Source organism: Python bivittatus, unplaced genomic scaffold (genome assembly GCF_059951505.1).
Source record: "Python bivittatus isolate LINGU-HERP-01145 unplaced genomic scaffold, Pbiv_v1 ctg000070_np1212, whole genome shotgun sequence".
Lineage (NCBI taxonomy): Eukaryota > Metazoa > Chordata > Lepidosauria > Squamata > Pythonidae > Python > Python bivittatus.
Window position 1 is genome coordinate 13292091 of NW_028277034.1, and position 24709 is coordinate 13316799.

The 24709-nt window shown below is 42.4% G+C and overlaps 1 protein-coding gene across 10 annotated transcripts in view; it reads right to left on the minus strand.

The window, feature by feature from the left end:
• Nucleotides 1-5652, minus strand: part of GALNTL6 (polypeptide N-acetylgalactosaminyltransferase like 6) — a 597057-nt gene extending 591405 nt beyond the window's left edge. For 2 of the 10 annotated variants that reach the window (XR_015794428.1, XM_088132223.1), the window contains exons 1-2: nucleotides 1626-5643; nucleotides 16-326 (exon numbers count right to left, since the gene is read on the minus strand). Coding sequence is in view for 7 of the 10 variants with exons in the window: in XM_088132223.1 (XP_087988349.1) it covers nucleotides 16-153 (138 nt within the window). In the remaining 3 variants the exon portion in view is untranslated. Of the gene's footprint in view, nucleotides 1-15; nucleotides 327-356; nucleotides 724-774; nucleotides 933-1625 lie in introns of those variants that run through there. The other 8 variants (XR_015794440.1, XM_088132256.1, XM_088132229.1 and 5 more) reach the window with 7 other exon arrangements.
• Nucleotides 5653-24709: the final 19057 nt, after the last annotated feature.

The window sequence follows — 24709 nt, forward strand, 5'->3', positions numbered from 1 at the left end:
ATTTGTTCCACTTACCTGCTGCTCTCCCAGCACTGTGGATTTCATAAAATGTTTTTCCCTGTACAGAGACCAGAGTCCAATATTTGGCAGGAATATTAGAGTCACCAGGAACAGCAGTGTCATTTGCAGAAATCTTTTCTGTTTTCTCTTCATGGCCAAGAACGGGGAGTGAAGAATAACCAAGGTAATGGATATTCCCCTCTCCTTTTGTAATTGCAGTGCTTTCTTTTCCCCCTTTCCTCACACCGATTCACCCTCAAATCGTGAACTGAAACTTCAATTCCACTATCAGCTCAATCTCCACTTGATGGGGGGCAGTTTGTAACCTAGGGATCCAAGGCAAAAACAGGAATTACCTTGTGCTAATCTCTGGAACCATCACCGAGCTTCAGCCTGCCCCATCATCCAAGGAAGATCCAAAAACCTATGGATCAGTTCCCCTACCATTCACACAAACCATCAGAGGGAACAGGATTGGCTGAGGACACCAGCCAACTGATTGCTGGGGAGTACAGCAATCCTGACTGCTGCTGGTGACCAGAAGTTACAGAGAGGAATTGGGGATGGGAGAGAGGCAAGCTGAATGCAAGGTGACCAGAGCAGAGCAACAGAATTTGGGGGTGGCAGGAGTAAACAAGGAGCAACTGGCAAGGTTTTCCTATGTCAGATCAGTGATGCCTGCCCCTTCCTCTCCCAAAAGTGAGCAGGGGCACTTGAACCAAGGAGTCCAAGCTTCTTCCCACTATGGAAGTAGATTTCATGGTTCAGCCTTACCTGGGACCTCGTAGCCTCCAATTTGAAAAAGGTCTTCAAACTCTCTCATTCCCATGCACCCATTCAGCTTTATCCCTCTCCTTCTCCTGGAAGATCATCCTGCTTTCTCCCCCAGCGCATCGACAACCTCTTTGGCAAGAGGAAAATGCTCTGAGAAGCTAAATTTGGCAAGACATGTAATTTTCACCAACACGCACACATCAGTCCATCTTGCTCTGACACTTACGCTCTTCATTTATGGCTTGGCAGGTCTACTCTTATAGACAGCTGCCGCTTCAGGTGTGCGAAAGGGGGAGAGCATCCAAGGTAACCACATCAAATTCACACTACGTCTATCGCCATCACATTACCATCCTTCAGAAACAAACAATCCGAGAGATGAGGGGGCTCACATCCCTTCCCCGCCCCCAGCAGAACCAAAGATATTAAAAAGTGGGCAGGTAAAGCATGCTCGCGTAAGCATCGTCACGTGCGATCCCTACTCTCCCCCCCTCCCCGTCTCGACCGCCCACCCGCCCCTTTCCCTTCCTTGATCTGCTTACTGCCAGCCTCGTTTAGTGCACTGGGTCGTCTTCTCGAGTCATCCAGCCCTCGTTGGGGCGATAAACCAACAACGCTGTAGCTTTAACATCGTTTCAAAGAGGGCTGGGTGACTCTGGAAGACCCTATTATAAGTCACTGTGGGGATCCTGCCTTTTGAAAACCGGCCATAGGCGAACATGTGCACAGGGAAATCTAATTAAAATCAGGCCGGGAGAGGAAGGTAAGGGTGGGAGGGTCGCCCTGTCCCAGGCCCCTTTTCTCCTCGCGCAGCGATTTCCTTGGAGAATCTGCGTCCCGAGCCGCCTCACCTGATCCCCCAGTCCAGAGCTCCACACTCCCGAGCAGGAGCGGACGGGAAGAAGCAGCGATTTGCTCCTGGGTTCTCCTTCCTCTCCCGGTTCCTTCATGATCAGTTGATCAGCAGCCACGCAGCAGCGACGGCGGCGGCAGCAAGCGGGCGTCTTCGACAAATCGCTCTGGAAGGGGGCGGGGAAGGCTTGGAAGAAGGCGAAGGAACAGAGGCTCGACTGCTCCCGTCGCTGGTCTTCCGGAGCCGCTCACGCCCCCCCGTCAGGCAAAGTAACGGCGGTGGGGAATCCAGCGCGGAATTTGCAAGCGGTGGCAACGCCCTGAGCTGTTCCCGCAGCCGCTGAGTGCCTGCGGGTGACCAGGGACTCGAAGACCCAGATGTCAGAGAGAGGCGCTGCAGGGGCTGGGTGCGTCAGGGTGCCGGGCTTCCTATCTCCATATTGCCGGTGGGGCTGAGAACCAGAAGCGGTGACGGGAGGCGAAAGCGCCGTTCAAAGGAGACCGCGAGGCCAGCCTTCAGGGCCGCTGGGTGTCAGAATAGCAGGAAAAGTTTACCGGTGAAAAAGAACGGTAAAGGAGCTGATAGCGAAGTGTCTTCTTCCCCATGCAGTTAGGGCGAGGGGCTAGTTCTGCCTTGCGAGGTACTACTCAGCAGTAATGTGTGGGTGGATTGTGCCACTTCAGACAGCAGGTGGCAGTTCGCAGGACAGCTCTTTGCTTGCCGAGAAAAGAAAGAAACCTCCTTAGCTGCTGCTTGTGGGGCCTAGCCAAGTCCATAGCAGTTCCTGCTTCAGACCTTCACCAGAACAGGTGAAACTGTCCGTTGGGGCTGGTAAACTGTACAGTAGGTTTTGAAATCACTTTCACTCTGGCATCCATGCTTGGCCCGAAATAGGCAGTCCAAGGAGACCGATGTTGGTCTTCCTAGAAGATTTGACCTGGAAAAACTGCTTCTGCTATAGTTTATGTTATAATCTGTGGAAACATAAATATTTGCAAGATCTAAGTCACTTCACCCTCGTGTAGGCCTCTGCTCTTTTCTGTGAATGACACCAGAAATAAGGAACTGGATGTGTAACATGGCAGTATTCAGTATTATCTAGTAAGGCAGACATTACTACTATGATCCATGTATCTCTCCTTAAAATGCCATTGCCACAGCTATGGTTATACAGTATATCATAATCATCTCTATAATGCCATAATGATATGGACATTTCATTAAAGGCTGCTGTATCCTATCCCAGTGTAACAGAACACAGCACTTCAAGACTGGGAAGATATGGAGGAAAGTACACCAATTGTTTGAGAAATCACATTCAGGATTAAGATATTGAGATGTGGGATCTGAAGATGTTCATTATCATACCAGAAACTATCTTATGTTTCTAGATGCATTATTCCATTCAAGAAATGCCCATGTTATCCTCACTAAAAATCTGCTTGTGTGTTTTTGGATTTCTTAGTACTGGTGAATTTTGCAGGTGTGTTCACAGCAGGTGGCAGCAGCTAGCTGACCTTGACTACTCTGAAAAACTCAGACCTGTTATTACTCAAATGGGAGTCTATCATATATAGGCTATGGGCTAGATTGGAAATTGAAGAAACTTCTGAGAAGAAGGCAATGATGAACTATTTCCATATTCCCAAGAGCACATGGAAATACCAATATAATCATTGAAAGCTGAGCTTAACTTGAAGGAAATTTTATTTTTACCTTTTGTTTCACGACAATCATTAAGCTAGTTTAAATTGCACTGTTGGTAATTAGTTCTCTGTGTAATTATCGGAAGCTTTGTGGTTCTGTATGATCCTAAGAAGGACAAAATTGACTTTCATGCATGGTGTCTTGAGCTCTCAGAGCCATATGACTTAAAATGCAGTAACTATCTAATAAATAAATTTTGATGAGCACAGTGAAGATTAGATTTGACAGAATCTGAGAATGCAGGTAATTTGATGCAATATTGTTTGTTTATTATTTGAATCAATACAATTGTGAATACAGAGAATATTCCAATTAAATCTTCCTAGTCTATGAGGAACATGGAAATGTTGTATCAAAACATTGATAGGTAGTAGGTCTTCAAGCCATAATACTGGTTAATTTTAGTAGTTGTAGAATAGGATCCTACTTCAACAGAAATAGTGCTGAGCTTTCCCCTCTGAAACTAAAAAAAAATAAAAATCCTAACATTTGAAAGAGTGAATTTCCAGGTTATATCCATTTCCATTTTATATAAATTAATTTTATTACTAGAATGACTTTATGCTGAGGCTGTATATCTTTTGTAGCTTGTAATAAGAGATGGTCATAGAAATTCAGATTGCTGGTCATCTGATATATTTTTCCTGATTTAAGTTGAATCAACATTCCATAGTATTTAATATTTTTTTTCCTTATGTTTCTTTCTTTTCTGTTAAGTAATATAAATAAGAATGAAAAATGTGTTTCCCAGATAATTGAAAATATATCAGCTGTGAGTCTTCCATAATACTGATCCAAAGCAACTTTTTTTTTTTTAAGTCATATGGAAATGAATTTAGCAACTTTAGCTAAAAAGACATCTGAAATAAGCTTATTGGGGGAAACGGTTGATCAAGACCTCAGTTGATTAAATATTATTTCTTCTGCATGCAAACAGACTTGTTCAAATTCTGGCATATTTAGGTAGAGCCAGAGTAGTTTCTGTATAAAGGAATCAGTGGTAAACAGCTCTGAAATATTTGAATCAGTGGCCTAATTTGTGTCAAGCATGAGGTTCTGTTCTGCAGGAAAGGTGAATATATGAATAATATTTTTGTTTTGTCGGATAGAAATCTTGGAAATGTACCATTTATTTTAAACAGGTTCTTACCCTGTGACTAGATGTAGATAGATATTTGGTATAGCCTTTCCTCTTTTCTATGGCCTAATTTGGTATTACAGATTTCTTGCAAGCACGGAAAGCAATGTAGCATATGTTGAGGTCCTCAGACAATATGCAAGAAGCTTTTGACCCTGTTAATTAGTACAATAACTACAGATTTAGTCAGCATGAGCTAGTTTAGTCATCATTATAGTTAGTAAGTTTCATAGCAAGGAAAACATTCATTACAGCTATTGTGGTATGTCCCTGTTGTGTACCATGCCGTTTTGTGCTTAGAAACTGACTCTTTCCCAACAGTATGAAAAGTCTGGGCACTTTTTTCTTCCCCTGATGGGTTAAACTGACCTTTCTTACACAGGCCCTCCTATTTCTCAGTGTTGTTGTGAAATTTTTTTCCCCCTAATTCCTAGTTGACAACTGTAATTTTAAAAAAAAATGGCAATAGGACTTTACCCATCTGAACAACTTAGTTTACAAGGAGAGTAGCAAAAGAGATCCTCCTCCAATGCCTTTATGAAACTGACCATCAGAATTTATTATTTCGGATTCAAAGGATTTGCTGTCCGTACATTTTGAACCACAAAGGAGCAAGCTACCTGACTACACTTACCTACTCTAAATTTAGGATTTCTTTTACAAAGGCTCATTTCAATGTACTTTCTTCATCCATCTGAGAGAAGTGATTCTCAAAGCATTTATCACCCAATGCTATTTGTCTCTGTGACTTTGGTTCCTTGGAAACCAAGAGACATGTCCAATTTTTACTGTACCTTCTGTGAGGATATAAGGAAGGAACTTATAGAACTATTAGTTCTAAGGTCCCAAGAAGAGACTGTTTATTTTAAATTATCTACTGCTTTGCAGCTGTGAAACCAAATATTGCAAAGGGTTTTTTTTATATATATTGCTATCAAGTTAATAGCCCAGTTTTCGTCATTGTAATTATATTGATCATGTCAAGCTCGTTTTATTTATTCAAAATCTGATCTTGTTGTGGATTTTATTGTATTTGTTGATTGGCTAGTAGCCATAATAATTTTTTTTGTTGTTGTAGAATTTAGCCAATTGTATATGAATTATAATGTTATTCTAGAGTTGTTGTAATCATTTTGTGGAACTGGGGGTTGTAGCTGTTCAGTGCTAAATAATATTCAAATATATACATTAGTTGTCTGGCAATTGCTTTCTCTACATAGGTGCCGAGGTGTGGTGCAGGGAGGAGTTTGGACTAATTGGATCCAGAAGCCAGTTTGGCATGTGCCATTAACAAGTCCCCATTAGACTTCTCCATTCTTCCTGAGTTTGTGATGCTGAAAAGATTCAGCAGCAAAAACTAACAGAGCAGGAATAAAAGGAAGGGGTTTAAATATCAGATTTTCCCCTCCAAAATTGGAGTTCTCTGATCTTGGAACAAGGAAATCTTGAATTAACCTACTGATAACTCATCACTGGATTGCAATTTTAGTAGTTTTCAAAAATGAAAAGAAAGCAAACTGAAATATATACCAAAATAACAAGGGTTATTTTTAATACATGAGAATTGTTGAAATACATCCAAGGACTCCCTGGTATGGGCCTTCTTTCCTTTCTTCCACAACAGAACCAGTCAAAATATCTTTAAACAATGCTCAGTAGTTCCAATAATGTAGCATTCTTTTTTTAAAAAATGTTTAAAGATTCTATTTGAGGCTGAAATAAAAAGCCATTCTCTATAAGCCTATTACAGAAAGTCAAATCTTAAGAAATAAAAACTATTATAATTTTGGGTAGTTGGTACATGTATTAGAGGAAGGCAGGTAAAAGAAATTAAGTTTTTGGAAGTGCAACTTTTAATTAGTGATAAGGAACAGATTCTACTGCAAATTTAAGCACTAAATTAGGGTTACGCCAGCACAGAAGAAAGAGATGCTACATTTTGGATGGACAAAGTAATGCTACATTCATTATTCTGGCATAAGAATAGCAAAATTAGGTGCCGGGCATATTTCTCTTGCTTCCTCAAGAGACCAAAGCAGAGGATACAGAATCAAAAATAACTATGGCTCCCTTCTTCCCTGAATAGCAGATTTGTAGATTTTTTTTTCAATGCAGGGAAAAGGAGTTATTCTACTTCCTTATATGTTACATTCCTAATCTGCAAGAATCAGCTCTCACATCACTTTTGCTATTGCTATTGTCATTTATTTAATGCAAACGATGTAGCTTCGTTTGGCTGAAGAATAAAAGATGGATGATTCAGACTTCAGCATTTTTTCCCCTTACCATACAGCTGATTGCAACTAAGCAAACTTGCTGAAACTGTGGAATCTTAATACATTTTTCTCTAGCTGTCTGTTTAATGATATAATAATATGATATGGCCCTGTAGATTTATTTTCTTTTATGCAGTGCCTGGTTTCACTGATCAATTGTACTTTTTTCAGTACATTATTGAAATTTCTGATTGTTTTTTCTGCATCTCATTTACCATCCACAGTATACTTTATACCAGTAACTTATAATGAAGCATATAGAAACTAGCAACTATTGGTCTGCCATGTCTTTTTGTTCACTCATAGAAAGTTGAGGCAGTATGGGGTTGGTGATTCCTTTTAATAAAAATTCAAAATAATCCTTATATACACAGAACTTACTATTTCTTTACATATATTTTATATTTCTATACAATACAAGACCCAGCCAAGAAGAATTCCTGGGTGAATAATTATACAAGTAACAGAAGTGTAGGATCTCTGCATGGATAGGAGATAAACAGATTTATCCAAAGAAGGATTTCTGAATAGAACAATGTAAAATCAAATACTTGGGAAAAAGACGTAGACATCTACTGTATGCCATTCTGAAAGGCAAGTGCAATGTGTCATACCTGACAGCCAGAAACCTATAATAAAAACTGGACAACAGCTTTAGAACTTTGGAAAGACCTACTTAGAAAGTGGGGGAATGCTTTCTGCTAGGAAGCTTTTTTTCAGAACATCATTCCATCTGCTAAACCTATAATTAACTTTCAGATGTGAGTCTGAAGGATAAAAGATTGGTGGTGATGATATTTAGTAAAGGAGTTGGCAGAGAAAGCATTATACATTCAATTTCCTCAGCTCTTCTCTAACTTATTATTTTGCTTGAAGACACTCTTTTTTTAAAATAGGCTCCACAAAATTTGGTGAACCCAGAGTCACTCTTTGTGAAATGGGTGGTATCTCAATTTGAAATATAAATAAACTTTTTATGTAATCATTTATACTCCTCCTTTCCCCATCAAGGACCCAAAAGGTTATTTCTTGCCCTCAAAGCATGATATCTACCTACTATGACAAGAAACCAGAAACAACAAAAGTAATTCTGTTCCAATATGCAAGAATTGTACTGAGTTGATAATTCCTATCTTTAAAAAAAATAGACATAAACATTTAATAAATAAATTTAATAAATAAAATAAAAAGATATTAAAAAACATAAAAATAAAGTTAGACTTGCAAGATTGATGTCAGCCTGATGAGATAGTTCAGACAGGAAGCACGCTCATATGAGCTAATGATAGTTTATTGTAAGCTTACATTAACAGAATCTTGCAAGTCTGAAAATCCATTTTCCCCCTGTTGCCTTTATAGCCCAAGAAACTAGGGAGGGTCTCATCTGAGGCCTTTGCCATGCCCACATTCCTTCTGCTGACTAAGCTACCTCTTATCCAACCATTCACCTGGATGTGGCTGTTTCCCCTGCCTCCCAAGGACATTCCCATATAGCATTACACACATCAATTTTACTCCCCACATTTTCTCTCCAGCCACTCTCTTCTACAACAGTCTGTAGTTTGGGCTTTCTCTATCTTTCCCCTTATTTTATCTCCCCTCTTCCTCTCTCCCTTTTCAATTTTGGATTAGGCCAGCAGCATGTCCCCGAACAACTGAGGGAGTGGATATCCCCCCAGGCTCTAGTCCCCAACACCTATATATAAAGTTGCATCAATTGTGTCTACATCTGCCCCTCAAAAGTTCTGGATAGCAACAAGATCAGCTCATCAGCCCACGAGACAGTACACCTGCACTTCAAGGCTAGAAGTGAGCTTCTTCTCTCTCCTTTTGTCTGACTCATGGCAGCACAATAGCAGTCATACTAAACAAGAAAAACCATGCTTACAAGGGCTATGTAGGTCATAACTAGCACCTAGAGTTGCACCCAGAAGCATCTGGTAACCAGGGCAGCTCATCACTATTTATTTTGGCCAGGTCTGAATAAAAACAAAAGAATGGAATACAGAGTTTAAAACTCCACATATGCACATTCACACAAATGCACATACATATATGCATATACATTCGAGTCTGGGCATACACATAAAACTTTCCTTCCGAGGAATTGCTATTGCACTGATATTGCCAGGAGGCAAGCTGAATCTTACTGCAATCTTAATTCAATTGATATTGCTAGAGAAATTTGAAACCCTTCGTCACCACTGGCCCCCAAGACCTTGATCCTGGTGCTCTGAATTTAGCCCAGAGAGAACTCTATAGTTACTGGATGTTGCAAGAAGAGGCTTTTAATTCCTGCAAACTGCCTAAGTGGTGTCCATGCATGGAGTACAAAGTCAACCAGGATGGAATCCTAGTGGTATTGCCTGATTAGCAAGACTAGCACTTAATTTGTGGAACTCAGTTCCAGATTGTAGAGAAGCCTTCATACATGCCGTTTCTAAAGATATTGGTGCTTTGTACCTGAGTAATGGGCAGACAAACTTAGAAAGGACACACCCTAACTAATCAGGCAGTAAACAGGCACAGCAGGTGATTTGTACATTCAGACTTGTAAGATTCTGTTAATGTAGTCCATCAATAAAGTAGCTCACCTGGTCGTGTTTCCTGTTTAATTTCCCCGGGAGGGCTGACAATGCCAATTCTAAGGAACCATATGACTGTGCGGATGAAGCTAATTAATGTGATGTACAAGTAGTGTGATCAAGAAGCAGAACTCAATGAATATTTGTCATTCCGTGTTTGATAAATAGTCGGGTGTATTTATATTCCTAATCTTACTAATACATGACTTTGGGATCATGTCTGGAATAAATCAGCCTTGATGTTACTGGGCCACGGTAATAATTTCAAAAAATATAAGGATTAAGGGGTGAAGTTAGTTGAACTTAATCCCTGTTTTGACACAGATGAAAGAATTTCTTGAGATGATGTAGAATTCTCTTGAATATTTAGGATAAGAAAATGAATAAATGGCTGCATATAACTCCAAGATTGGTTTATATTTTGAGAGGGCTTTTCTTATTTATTCCACATAATAATTTTAAATAGCTTTACAAATGATTGAAAAGATTTTATTGGCAAGTTCATCCTAAACAATTGTCACTATATAAATTACAATAACCTGTTAAGAAAGGTGGATTTGACTTTTATTGCAATTGTCTAGAATCAGGAATTTCTGATTTTAGCTCCTCTTTGGGCTCAAAGCTATTATCTGCCTCCTTTGACATTTTGGCACATTTTGGGATTTAATAGCTGCAAGACATAAATGGAAATTATTAGATTGCAAATATAACTGATTCTTTTACCAATGAAAAGGTTATGTTACAAAATAATTTCAGTTTTAAAATAGCATCAAAATATTTGTTTGTTTGTGAACTGGACCTCTCATAATATAATTACTTTGAACTCTGAGGAAGCGGTTTGTAAAACTTTTGGAGGATTAAAAAAAAAACAGTTTGATTTACCTCAAAGTGATCCTAGGCAGACTATTCAATTTAAGCACTTGTTATTTGTTTTATTCAGTTTAAATGCAATTTTCACTTCAAAAGCTTCACAATGGCTAGAGGTTCTGGAGGAATTATAGTAGCTAAACCATTCTTTATAAGAAATTGAACAAAGTGTTAGTTATTTACATGACCTTTAGAATAACAAGCTTGAATGTTCATTTCTTGTTGATCAATGGAAGATTATATTAAACAACATGAAATTAGTTTCTTAAGATCATCAAATAAATTAATACATTAATGTTTTATGCTTACTGACTTGATTACATTCACCCTGCTGTCAGAAATATAATTCAGGGATTGGGATATTAACATATGATTTGGACTTGTCCTATTATTGTCACATTTTAGGCAGACTTCCACAGGATTGTTAATATGACTCTAAATCAATTGCTGTATCTTAAGAACACATGTGTTCTTCTTGACAATATCCCCAAGTACTTGGATTCTATTAAGAACTGTAAATTTGTGGGAACTTCTGGTGAGGAACTATAGCAGGCTGACATTTCCAAAGAAGTGGAGAGACACCACAGCCAAGAACGCTGGCTGGAAGGTGGATTCTGGCTGGGGCAATCTCCTTGGATCAAAGTGAGATCATGAGATTAACCACTTACCAGCCAGATGGCAGCTTCTCATAAATAAACTGCAAAAACTTTAGTTTCTGGCTCAGGAGTTGAGCTGCTGGGAGTCCTGGGACTCCATCTATGCTCCTAACTGCAGTGGAGCCTATATGGACATTATGCCCTGCTTTTTCCATTTCTTAATTGTTTGGGGAAGTAATTAATCCTCAGATATAGAGATATTTCCTTTGCAGCAAAGATAAGGTTCCTTGCAGTGAGTTAAACCTTCTTTCAGGATTAGGAAAAAAAAAAAACAAACCAAGAAAGACTTTGATTTAAATATTTTTTTTGCAAAAAGCTTAATAAAGGGAAGATTTAAGAAAGTTTTAAAATGGATAAAGGGGACAGTCTTTTTTTTCCTGTTTTTCTATTTTGATTTTTGTCATTTTACTTTTGACGAAAGTGCATTAGTATAAATTTTCATTAAGCCAGTTAAAGAGATCAGACCTTCATGGGAATGCTTGCTGTTTACTGTTCAAGAGTGCATTTAATTGGCAGACTCTACATAACAAAAGATAAGCTAATGAACTAGACTGATGTTTAGTTGCCATGGATATGTGGTGTGTATTATGGCTTGAAGTTATGGAGAGCTACTGAAATGAAAGTATTAAAGCCACAGAAAGATTAAAAAGGAAAAAAGAGAGAGAGGCCTGTATTTTTCTTTTGTTTGCTTGAGAAACTTTCACTTTTGGATTATAATATACATTTTATTTACTATAAAAATGGCAAAAGAGGGCAGGAGGGGCTTGTGAGAGCAACCTCCAGAAAAATTAGTTACATCAGATATGCTTCAGAAATTATTTGAACAGATGGGAAATAAATGGGATACTTTTGAAAAAAGAATGGATGAAAAATTTACAAAGTTGAAAGGAGATGAAAGAAGATATTTAAAAGATGAAAAATTCTATAAAGCAAGTATCTGGAAAGGTAAAACAAATCAATAATAAAGTGGAATTTTTAGAGAGTAAGACAAGTTCAAGGCAGAGAGTTAGAAAGAGAATTAGAATTTATTGGAATTGAGACAGAAATAATTTTATTTGAGATTCAGAGCTGTTCCAGAGAGTTCAGATGAAAATATTAGACAATGCATTGTTTAAGTCTTGGCAAGTTTTCTGGATTGGGAGGAGGAAGATGTGGAGATAGAAACTGATAGTCTATAGAATCAATTCCAGATTTGCCAGAACAAGAAATATTCCAAGCGATATTTTGGTGCATTTTGTTAGAAAGAAGACAAAGGATCAAGTCCTGCAGCAGCATTTTAATACAAAACTGAAAATGCAGACATAATTGTTCTGAAACAGATTCCTATTAGAAGTTTACATAAGAGAAAAGAATATGCCAAGAATATTCTTGGCTGAAAAATTAAAACAAAACAAAAAATTCAACGGAATAAATTGGAAGGTGTGATGTTTACCTTTAAACAGCAGAGATTTAGACTGAATTCTGTTCAGAAGGTGAGATAATTTTAGAGAAAAAGGAATATTAGAAGAGATACAAATGGAGCTCTCAGAGTACACAAAAAACACAATTGATGCAACAGGAACTGGAAAAAAGATGATACTGAATTAGGTGCTACAGATATTGACTCTTCTAAATTTTTGGCCTGATTATGGATTACATAATGTTTAACATGGAATATAAATGGAGCAAATGCTCCTCAAAAGAGGGGGAAAAAATCACTATTTGAAAAAATTAAAACAAGTTATTATTTGCCTACAACAGACTCATATCAGAAAAAAATACAAAATATTTGACCTATAAATCTTTGGGTGAAGAATTTATTTCAGCAGATATTAAAAAGAGAAATGGAGTTATATTGTATGTTAATCCCCAACTAAACCAGATTTGTATTGACTGATGAACATGAAAGAGTTGTTGGGGTAGAAGTTAACTTACATGGGACTATGGTATTGGGAATTTATGCCCAAAATGAAGGTAATGTTTTACAGACAACTTATAGAGAGATCAATAGACATTTCTTATGCAAGTTGGTGTTTGATGGGAGACTGGAATGGAGTCCTCTCCCTGCAACTGGATAGGACTTCTGAAAAATATACTAAAATTACTCAAGGTAAATTACCAAAAGGTTTTTGTTTTTTTAATTTGATGGACAATTTAGGGTTGGTTGATATATGGAGACAGAAAAATTGCAGTTCAAGAGAGTATACTTATTTTTCAGAAATACATAGATCCCTTTCAAGAATAGACATGATTTTTCAAGAGACTTGGCTATTAAAGTTTCAAAAGTAGAGATTCTACCAAGGCCTTTTCAGATCATAATCCTGTGAGTCTGGTTTGTAAAAGAAAATCTACCTCTTTTAGTTGGAGATTAAATGAAGCATTGTTACGGAAAGAAGCAATAGTTTTGGAGGACTGCAAAAAAAAATAAATAAAGATTTTTTAAAAAATAATTTAAATAAAGGTACTGATTTGAGAATGGTTTGGGATGCAAGTAAAGTCTTTATTAGAGGTTATCTGATATAACATAATTCAGAACTTAAGAGGAAGAGCCAAGAGAAAACACAAAATATATTGGATGAGATAAAAAAAAAAGATTTAAAGAACTATCCATGTTAACAATAAGAGAAATCAAAATAAAATTGAATAATGCAAAACAAAGAAATTTTGAATTTGAGAACAAACCAGGCAAATGGTTGGCTTATAAATTGTGAAAAGAAAGAGAAAAGAAAATGTTGAATATTACAATTACAATATTGAAATTACAAGAGGGAGATACTGCATTAATGGATGATGTGGCTAAACAAAAAACATTTTATCAATATTATTCTAATTTGTATTTAAATTTGAAAATAGATGAATATCTTACAAAATAAAGCTTACCATGGATTACATAAGAACAAAGACAAATTATGAATGGACCTATAACAATAAGGGAAGTTTCAGATGCTATTAAAAAGAGTAAACCAGGAAAGTAATTTTGCCAGAATTTATTCACGAGGAACAATGTAGATTTTTACCTAAAAGACAGTTAAAAGACAATGTTAGAAGTGTGTTGGACATTTTGGAATATTTGGAACAACATATTGAAAAGCAAGCCACATTCATCTTCTTAGATGCAGAGATGGCTTTTGACAATTTGAATTGGACATTTTGTTTAAAGTTTTGGAAGATAAGAATTTTGGAGATAATTTTATAAAGTGGGTGAAATCAATTTATACTTCACCGATGGCACAAATAATTGTTAATGAAGATTTAACCAAACCATGTGAGATACAAAAAGTAACAAGACAAAGTTGCCCACTGTCCCCTCTTGTTTATTTTGTTCTTGAAATATTGAATAGAGACTTAAGACAAGATGAGAGGATTGTGAGCATAAATATTAAAAAAGAAACATAGTTAAGAGTTTTGCAGATGATTTGGTGTTGGTTTTGGAAGAGTCTTTAAAGAGAATTGAATTATTAATAAACTGAAAGAATTTGGTGTATTAGCAGGTTTTAAGATTAATAAACAGACAAAGATGTTAATACAAATATAGAAGTACAAGATCAAACAGAATTGATGAATAAAATGGGTTTCACGTTTGAGAAAAAGGTAAAATACTTGGGTATCATTATGACAAATATGAACTGTAAGTTATTTCAAAATAACTATGTTAAGACATGGAATGAAATTTTAAAAAAAGATATGTTAAGATGGGACAAAGTACAGTTGTCACTATGTGATTAAGATGAACGTCTTACCTAGAATGTTATTTTTGTTTCAGGCAATACCTGTTTTGACAACTGATATACCATTTAAACAATGGCAGAAGGATATATCTAAATTTGTATGGCAATGGAAAAAAACCACAAGTTAAACATAAGGTATTACAAGATGCAAAGGAAAGAGGAGGATTGGGTCTACCGGATTTGAAATTATACTTTCTTGCATGCTGTTCATGCTGGATGAAAGAGTGGTTGTTGCTGAGAAATATAAGATTTTGGGGGTTAGAAGAACTTGATCAGAGATATGGGTGGCATGGAGATCTATGGTATGACAAAGCTAAGGTTAATGTAGATTTTAAAAATCATTGTGTCAGGATTGCCATGTTGAGAATATGGAATAAATACAAATCTGGGTTGTGCCCAAAAACATCTTTGTGGCTGCCAGCACAAGAAGCATTTTATAGGTGAGAAATGATAAGTAAAGATAAATGTTTAACATTGTGACATACTAGAATTTTCTCAAGGGAAATATAAAATCAAAAGAAGATTTGATAACAGAAGGATATACTGGTCAATGTTTTTCTTATGTACAATTATCAGAAAGGTTTGAAGTGGATAAAAGATTTTATGATTTGAACAATGTAAGACTGAGTTTGAAACAGAATTATGTACAAATGATAAACATGTTATTGCTAAAATGCATAAATTTTTGGTGAAATTTGAGACAGAAGAAGAAGAAATGAAAGAATGTATGATAAAATGAGCTAAAAACTTTGGTTATAATATACAAATGGATCAATGGGAAAATATATGACTGCAAGGATTGAAATTTACATTATGTTCTAGGCTTAAAGATAATTTTTATAAAATGATGTTCCATTGGTATTTGTCACTAGAGAAATTATATAGAATGTATAAGGGTACCTTGAATTTATGCTGTAAATGTGAACAACATGAAGGGACATTTTATCATGTTCGGTGGACGTGTAAAGTCCAAAAAAATTGGATACAAATACATACACTGATTCAGAAAATTTTAAAGACTAGTATACAATTGAAAGCAGAGGCTTTTCTTTTGGGACTAATGGACAGACAGAAAAAGACATGGAACTTTGTTTTTACATATGACAACTGCAGCGAGTTTATTATATACCCACAACAGAGGAATGGTTGGTGAAGACGATGGAATTTGCAGTGATGGCTAAGCTGAGAAAAGACAACATCTACATTTATGGCTAACTGGAAACCCCTTATAAACTTTTTGCATGAAACAAAAAAAAAGGCAGTTGTGACTTGTGGTTTTGATGATTAGGAAATATAAATATAATATAATATAAAAAAGTGAGCTTTTTTTGTAACCATAGTGTAAGAGAGAACTTTGTAATCATACTCGTATTTGCTGTGAGATTTGCCCCGTTCGACAGAGAAACTCTCGTGACACGTGTGGTTCACAAAGAAGGTTTACTCATGCGTAACGTAGTAGTCACAAGCAAAGCCAGGACTGGCTTGGTACAATTGCATCACTTGTTATATTCCCCCCTTCCCGCGCTTTTTCCCGCCTCGTGATCGCGTTGCAGCTGTGGACTATTGGGCCCCCCAATGTCCCCCTTGATTGTTCATGATGGCAGGGTCGGTCAGAGTCCATTGTCCTTGATTGCCAGTCCCCCTCCGGCCGGGTTGGTCCCTCCCTGCTACGTGCAGACCCGCGGGTTCTGTGCTGCGTTGCGATCTTGTTTCGCTGCCCTGCGGCCCCGTTCCTTGCATGCTCGCGCCGTTATCAGTTCATAGTTAAAAGCTTCCGCTGTGGTTTTCCTGTTTAGCTGGCCGCAGGTGGCTCGTTAATTAGCGGCGCTTTCGGTTCCTCTTTTACCCGCTAGCTACCGCCGGTGGATTCCGCGTGGTCTGGTTGCAAGCTTCCCTGCAGCCCCGTGCTTCCCTGAAGCCTCGTGCTGACCGAACCTGACATGCCGCCCCCCTGACGACAACTCCCCCCCCTCGGTCCTATTTCGGCTTCCCGGGGTACTTACTGTAAAAGTCCCGCACTAGGTCCGGCGCCCTTATGTGGGTTTTACTCACCCATTCGCTGTGGGACTTGGGGAAATGTTTCCATTGCACTAGGAGCTGGGTCTGCCCCTTGTGCCTCCGGGCGTCCAGTATCCGGTTGATTTCGAAATGCTGCTCCCCCCCGACCATGATGGGTGGTGGTACTCCCTCCGCCTTGTGCCAGGCGTTCCCCGGCTGGTGCAACTTTAGCAGGCTGCAATTGAACACCGGGTGGATCTTCCCGAGGCTTTTCGGGAGCGTCAGCCTGACGGTCACCGGATTGATGACCTCCGAAATGGGGAACGGCCCCACAAACCTCGGGCTGAGTTTTTTCGATGCCTGGTGCGTCTTTAGGTTTTTGGTTGACAGATACACCTGGTCCCCCACTTTCCACTTTTCCTCGGGGAGCCTCTTGCGGTCCGCGTGCTTCTTGTAGTCGGCTTTGGCTCTTTGCAATGCCGCGTGCGCCGCTCGCCGGGTCTCGTCGATTTGGGCGAACCAGGCGTCCAGGGAGTTGATCTGGGATTCCGGCTGAGGCAGCTCCGGCATGGGGACGAAATCTCTCCCGGTGGCTACTTTGAACGGAGAGAACCCGGTGCTCTTGTGGACGGCGTTGTTGTATGCCACCTCCGCGAATGGTAGTAGCTCCGCCCAATCGTCCTGTTGGTGCCCCACGTAGCAGCGCAGGTACTGTTCGAGCGCCCCGTTCAGGCGTTCCGTGGCTCCGTCCGTCTGTGGGTGCGCCGCGGAGGATAGGGCTTGTTTCGTCCCCACCCGCTTCAGGAACTCCCGCCAGAACCGCGCGATGAAGTTGCCGCCCCGATCGCTGACGATACGTCGAGGTGCACCGTGGAGTCGGTAGACATGTTGCACGAACAGTCTCGCCAGCCCCTCGGCCGTGGGGACTCGCCGGCACGCTACAAAGTGCGCTTGTTTGGAGAATAAGTCCGTGACCACCCAAATGGCGGTCTTCCACTTACTCTCCGGGAGCTCCACTATGAAGTCCATGGCGACCTCTTGCCAAGGGCCGTCGGGTTCCGCTACCGACTGGAGTAGGCCTCTAGGTTTGCCTTTGGCTCCTTTCGCTGTTGCGCACACCGGGCAACCCCCCGAGTACGCCTCCACGTCCTTCCGGAGCGTGGGCCACCAAAACTGCCGCCGGATTAAGTGGAGTGTCTTTACGAAGCCGTAATGCCCCGCGCTCCGGCTGTCGTGGGCTCTCTCCATGACCTCCCGTCGGCAACCCTCTTTGCCGGTTGTGCTTTCCTTCGTGCCACCACAACCCCTCTTGGCCGGTTAGTGCCTCTCGGTTCTGCTTGAGCCAAGCGTCCCGCTCCGCCGCCTCCGCGAACCCTTGCCTTACTTCAGACGCCGCGTCCCGTCGCTCCCCCTTGGTCTGGCTTCGGGTCACCGCCTTTGCAGCCAGCCTGCTGGCGGGGATGACGGAGTCCACGATCTCCTCCCGTAGGCTGGCGTGTTGGGGCATGCGAGACAGTCCATCCGCTAAGAAGTTGCGCTTCCCGGGGATGTGTTTCAGTGTGAACCTGAACCTCCCGAAGTATTGGGACCACCGTGCCTGTTTGGGGGATAGCTTACGCAGGGTCTTCAGGGCCTCGAGGTTCTTATGGTCCGTCCACACCTCGAACGGTTCAGTTGCCCCCTCCAGTAGATGCCTCCACGTGGCCAGCGCCCACTTGACCGCGTACGCCTCTTTCTCCCACACCATCCACCTCCTCTCCGTCTCGGTGAATTTGCGGGAGGCGTAGGCGCACGGGTGGATGGCCCCCTCCGGGCTGGGTTGGAGCAGGACTGCTTCCGTTGCCACGTCTGATGCATCCACTTGGATTATAAACCGCCGGTCTGGGTCGGGATGGCGCAGGATCGGCTCCGCGGTGAACCGCCGTTTTAGTTCCTCAAACGCCCCCTGGCATTCTGCAGTCCACGCGGGTGCCATGCTGGGCTTGGGAGGTTTCCCAGTGCCCTTGGTTTTTAGCAGGTCGGTTAGGGGAAGGGCGATTTGGGCGAAGTTCGGGATGAACTGACGATAGAAGTTCGCAAACCCTAGGAAGCTTTGGAGTTGCCTCCGGGTTTGCGGCGCTTCCCAGCCCAGGACATCCCTTACTTTCGCCGGGTCCATCTCAATTCCCCGGCTGGATATTCGGTAGCCAAGGTAGTCTAGTTGCTCTCGATGGAACTCGCATTTCGAGAGCTTTGCGTACAGCTGTGCCTTCAGCAGTCTCTGGAGCACCGTGCGCACCAGGCTCACGTGCTCCGCCAGGGTCTCGGTGTAGATGAGGATGTCGTCCAGGTAGACCAGGACGCCCCGGTAGAGTAGGTCGTGCAGCACCTCATTTATTAGCTGCATAAATACCCCCGGGGCCCCTTTTAATCCGAACGGCATCACGGAAAACTGGTAGCTCCCGAGCGGGGTGTTGAACGCCGTCTTCCACTCATCTTTTGCGCGGATCCTAACTCTGAAGTAGGCTTCGCGCAAGTCCAGTTTTGTGAACACCCTCCCCTTCGACAGATGCGACATCAAGTCCTTCATCAGGGGGAGGGGGTATTTGTACTCCGTGCTGATTGCGTTCAGCCCCCGGTAGTCTACGCACATACGGAGCGAGCCGTCCTTCTTCTCCCGGAATAACACCGGGGCCGCTAATGGTGACTTCGCGGGTTGGATGAATCCCCGCGCTAGGTTCTTGTCTATGAACTCGCGCAGGGCCCCCATCTCCCTCCTCGACAGGGAGTACCTTTTCGGCTTAGGCAGGGTCGCTACTGGCTCTACCTCGATGGCGCAATCACTGGGCCGGTGTGGTGGGAGCTGGTCGGACTCCTTCTCCCCGAACGCTGCCGCCAGGTCTCGATACTGCCTCGGGATTCCGCCGCCCGTCGGGGGTTCCCCGGGTCCGGCCCCTCGCTTTGCGGTCGCCTCGCCAGTCGCCGCTGCCTCCCCTCGTCTCGGGATCGTGGCGGGTCTCCTGGGTCCCGGCGCTGCTGCTGCTGCTGTTGCCGCCCGGGTCTCGGGCCCCATCTGCTCTCGCCCCGTCTCCCGGTGTCCCGGACCCTCCGCTTGCCCGCCGGTGGTTGCGGCTGCCTCCGTCTCCACGGCTCGGTCCCCTCTGCTCTCGCCCCTCGCCGGTCTGTCGACCCCGAACCGCACTGCCTCCGCCGTCCAGTCGACTCGTGGATTCCGCCGCCGCAGCCACGCCAAGCCGAGTACCACCGCGTAGTCGGCCACCGGGACCACCACGAACCTCAGTTCTTCCCGGTGACTCCCGATCGTCATCTGGACCGGCTCGGTGTAATACTGAGCTGGCCCCCCCCCTGCCAGCGTGCCATCTAACTGGCTGAATGAAATGGGCTCCCGGAGGCGCCTCAGCTGTAGCCCGAGCCCCGAGACCACCGCTGGGTGCATCAAGCAGTGGGTGCAGCCCGAGTCCAGTAGCGCCCGTAGCTGCGCCTCCCCTCCGGATCTCACCCCCCGGACGTGTATCCTCACCCGGAACGGTGGGCAGTCCTCGTCTCCTATTGGGTCCGGGCGCCTCGACTCCCCTGCTCGCACTGGGACGCCGTTCAGTGCGAGCGCGCCTCGTTTCCCGCCGGCTCCGAGTCCTCTCCGGAGGATGCTGTCTCCGGGGTCGACCACCCCCCGCGTCCTTTCTCGGTCACCGCCGCCACTGCCCCCTTCCGCGGTCGGTCACCGGTCCTTTTCCCGTTCGCACGCGGGGTTTTGACTTCGGGCCGTGGTGGGGCGCCTTCCCGCTCCGTCGGGTACTGCGCCACTCGGTGGCCTCTGCCTCCGCATCGGAAGCACAGATTCGGGGCTCTGGTCGCCTCTCACCTCCCGGTGGACTGCCGTCGACCGCTCCGTCTCTCCTCGGGGGTCCTCTCCCTCGGCCGGTCCCTCGTCTGGTCCCGTCGTCTTGTGCTCTGTTGGATCTGCCGCCACGCCGATTCCGCCGTTCCGGCCAGCCAGATCCAATCCTTCACTGTGGACGGGTCGTCCCGCCCCAGTGCCCGTTCCAGGATCTCTGGGTTGAGTCCCCTCTTAAAATACTTCACCTTCAGGGACTCCGGCCAGTCCACGAGCTTCTCGGCCAACCTCCGGAACTCCAGGGCATATTCCGATACCGATTTGCCCCGCTGTCTGAACTGTAGGATGTCGTCCTCCGCCCGCTTGGCGCTCAATGTGTCCTCGAATCTGTCCCGGAGCGCCTGCATGAAGTCCGGGAAACTCTGTAGTTCCGCCGCGTTGGCATCGTACAGCCCGATCACCCAGCTGGCTGCTTGGCCATCTAGCAGCTCGGCCACGTAGGATACCCTGTCCTCGTCTCTAGCGAATAGGTGACCACCCCTCTGCATGAACCCCCTGACGTGCGTCAGAAAGTGCGGCAGCTGTTCGGGGTCCCCTGAGAACTTCCCAGTGATACCTTGAAGTCTCAGGGCGTCTGCCGCCCGTTGGTCCTCCGACCGGGGCGCCGTGGGTGGTGCCGGCGGGGGTGTCGGACCGCCCCCCCTGTCGCTCGCCTCCTCGTTCACCGCCGGTGGCCCCACTCTCTGTAGTAGGGTCTGGAGCATCGCCTCCACGGCGTCTAGGCGTCGCTCGACTCTCTCCTCTAGTCGGGCGAATTTCTCGCTCCGCTCACGGTTCCGGGACCCCGAACCCCGGGTCATCGTAACGCCTGAATCGTCTGGTCCTTGGTTCACGCCCATCGACCACCGCTCGGATGGAGTGCGCCCGGCCCTGGCCGCTGCCCCGTCGCTCCCGGGCGGCTCCGACCGCCCTTCCGCGAGCCTGGATCCCTCACGCTCCAGCTGACCCACGGATTCCTCGTCGCTGGTCATGCCTGTATTGAGAAAGAAAACGCTCCTCGGTGGTACCGGGTAGCGCTGACGGTGAGTCCTGGCTTTATGTGAGATTTGCCCCGTTCGACAGAGAAACTCTCGTGACATGTGTGGTTCACAAAGAAGGTTTACTCATGCGTAACGTAGTAGTCACAAGCAAAGCCAGGACTGGCTTGGTACAATTGCATCACTTGTTATATTCCCCCCTTCCCGCGCTTTTTCCCGCCTCGTGATCGCGTTGCAGCTGTGGACTATTGGGCCCCCCAATGTCCCCCTTGATTGTTCATGATGGCAGGGTTGGTCAGAGTCCATTGTCCTTGATTGCCAGTCCCCCTCCGGCCGGGTTGGTCCCTCCCTGCTACGTGCAGACCCGCGGGTTCTGTGCTGCGTTGCGATCTTGTTTCGCTGCCCTGCGGCCCCGTTCCTTGCATGCTCGCGCCGTTATCAGTTCATAGTTAAAAGCTTCCGCTGTGGTTTTCCTGTTTAGCTGGCCGCAGGTGGCTCGTTAATTAGCGGCGCTTTCGGTTCCTCTTTTCCCCGCTAGCTACCGCCGGTGGATTCCGCGTGGTCTGGTTGCGAGCTTCCCTGCAGCCCCGTGCTTCCCTGAAGCCTCGTGCTGACCGAACCTGACATTTGCTACAAAGGAAATCGGAAGCTGCTTCTTTCTATTTCTTTTCATCTTTTCTTTCTGCATTTTTGTCTTTTTCTGTCTCTTTTTCTTTCTTTGTTTTCTTTATTCTGCATTGTTTTTTTAATTTTTTTAACCTTTTAATAAAGTTTATATTAAAATAAGAAATAATAAAAAACAAACTGTGGATTTTTCAGGCATGAGGAGTGGCTAAAAGAATTATTATAGACATTGCAACAAGAAATGTACTCCTGAGTTTTGGATGGATGTTTTTTGTCCACATTTGAATTAACTGCCTTTCAATCGAGGAGCAAATAAGAAAACATTTGAGCAATATGTCAATATTGTTGATGTTGTTATGTTTATAACATATTTGCCAGGCCTTTATAGATTCTTTTTCTTCTTAAAAAAATAGATATGCTTATTCATGTTGTGGTTGTGTTACATGCATTTGTACTTTTGTATTAGTTTGTATAATAAAATTACAAAGTACTGAAAAAAATAGAGCTGAGAACCTCTGCCAATTAAGAAGAGTCTGGAGTGTCATTGATTATGGAAGTAAATTTAGTATACATATCTACCAAGTCCCTATGAACAATATTTACCATGCCTAATATATATGATTAAATGGTTATTCACTTTGTGGAATGGAAAGTACAATACTGCATTTGAAGGTGCTTTTGTAATGGCATTAAAGTTTTTATTGTATCTTTTAAATTATACAGTCTTGAAAGGCAATCCACTATATCTCAGAGAACATTACATCTACTCTACCTATTAGTGATCTTTGCGTACTAATATGGGATGATAATGGTATTTTGCCAATGAATTATGATGGGCTGTAGAGTAGCATATCATGGTACAATGTGTTATGGGATCCTCTCATCTGAACCTACGTTTGTTTTGTTGGAAAATAAATGACAAGCAATACCCTGCGTGAAATGCACTGAGCATAAAAGTTTGTGAGAAATTATAGATGTTGGAAATATTTGAGTGAAAGTAAAACAGGTGAGTATTAGTAGGGAAACATTATTTGTATGATTAAACTCCAGAAAGTATTTCCAAATAAAGTAACAATGAAGATTGGTCCTGCTCTTGTCACCAGCAGAAGTCGCAAGAGCAGCAGCACAAGTCGAAAAGTACATTTGGCCCATGAATTATGATGGCCTGCAGAAGTGACATCACAATACCTATCACATACGGCAATTCTCTTTAAGGGTAAGCAACAACATTACACAAAGTGCAAGAAAAGGAGTAAGAAATTAAAGACTGATATAAGTAAAAGTTTAGAACAACATCATTCTTTATATTTCTCTATGCTTTCTATTTATTTTATTTATGTATATATCAAATTTGTCACCACCCATCTCATTAAAAAACGACTTTGTTTCTATCCTTGCAAACCATTATTGCCTCTACCACTGTACACTGTGTGTTTTGTTTTTTACTTCTCATCTCTTTTTTTGAGGATCTCATCAACCCTATCCAACCACAACTTTCTCATATTCAGTTACTCTTCCTTCACACATTTGTTTTCTGATTTGATCCTCATTCATTCTCCCTATATGACCAAACCATCTCAACATACTTCATTCATACTGGCTACTCACTTTTGTATTCAATCCACATCACCCATTCACTGTTGACCCTATCTCTTCCTGTTTTACACCCTCATTTCTTAAGTAACTCACTAACTCAGCTTACTTTTATGTTTTCCATACTCAATTGTAACTTCCATATAATGAAGTTACTTGAAGCATGTTCTCCTACACTGTTGTTTTTGTTTCTTTGGGCACACATTCATTCCTTGCAACAGACCAACAGACAACTACTACCAGCTGTCCACTAGCATTTCACCAGCATTTGCAGATAGTGCTAAAAGAAATTTCCTGAAAATACTAGCTATAACATTTGGACAAAAGCATATAAAAAAGTTGCATTCATTAGAATACAACTTATATTCTTGACTATCAGCAAGGGTCTCTGTATACATTAATTCTATATTTGTTTTTAGCCATCATATTAAAAACACATTCATATTCAAATGACATTTTCAGCTTTTGATTACAGAAACAGAGTTCTAGTATGTTTATGTAAATAACTTTTGCATATAAAGAAAATGAGTGTCTATCACAGTTTCACAATTATTAAAAAAATATTGGGAAAGGAAGTGAAGGATATTTTAAAATTTAAGTTTAAAGCGCACATCAACTGCTTGAAATAAGATTCATGTTATTTGGTGAAAAATTAGTTGCAGTTACACAAGCCAGCTTCATGGTGGAGCCAAAGATATCTTCTTAACATTTGTTATTGAAACACAGATCCAAGAACTATTTTGTTTATACACATTTTTGGTTTTTCTGAGAACTTACAGCTGCTTCTAATGTGCAGGACACTTGAAATTTTTCCCCAGTACATTTTAAAAAATCATTTCATTTTATTTTATGAAATCCCATTCTATTACATGCTAACCATATTAGTATGGTTAATGTAAAAGCTATTTTTACACCTTCTAGATTAATACTGATAATGCCTTTGATGAACAAATGCTAATTAAAATAAAGAAAATTAGCCATAAACATAATTTTCAAGAAATGGGTCTTGAAAAGTAAATAAGCTTTTTTATAAACATATTTATGTTTATAAATATGCTT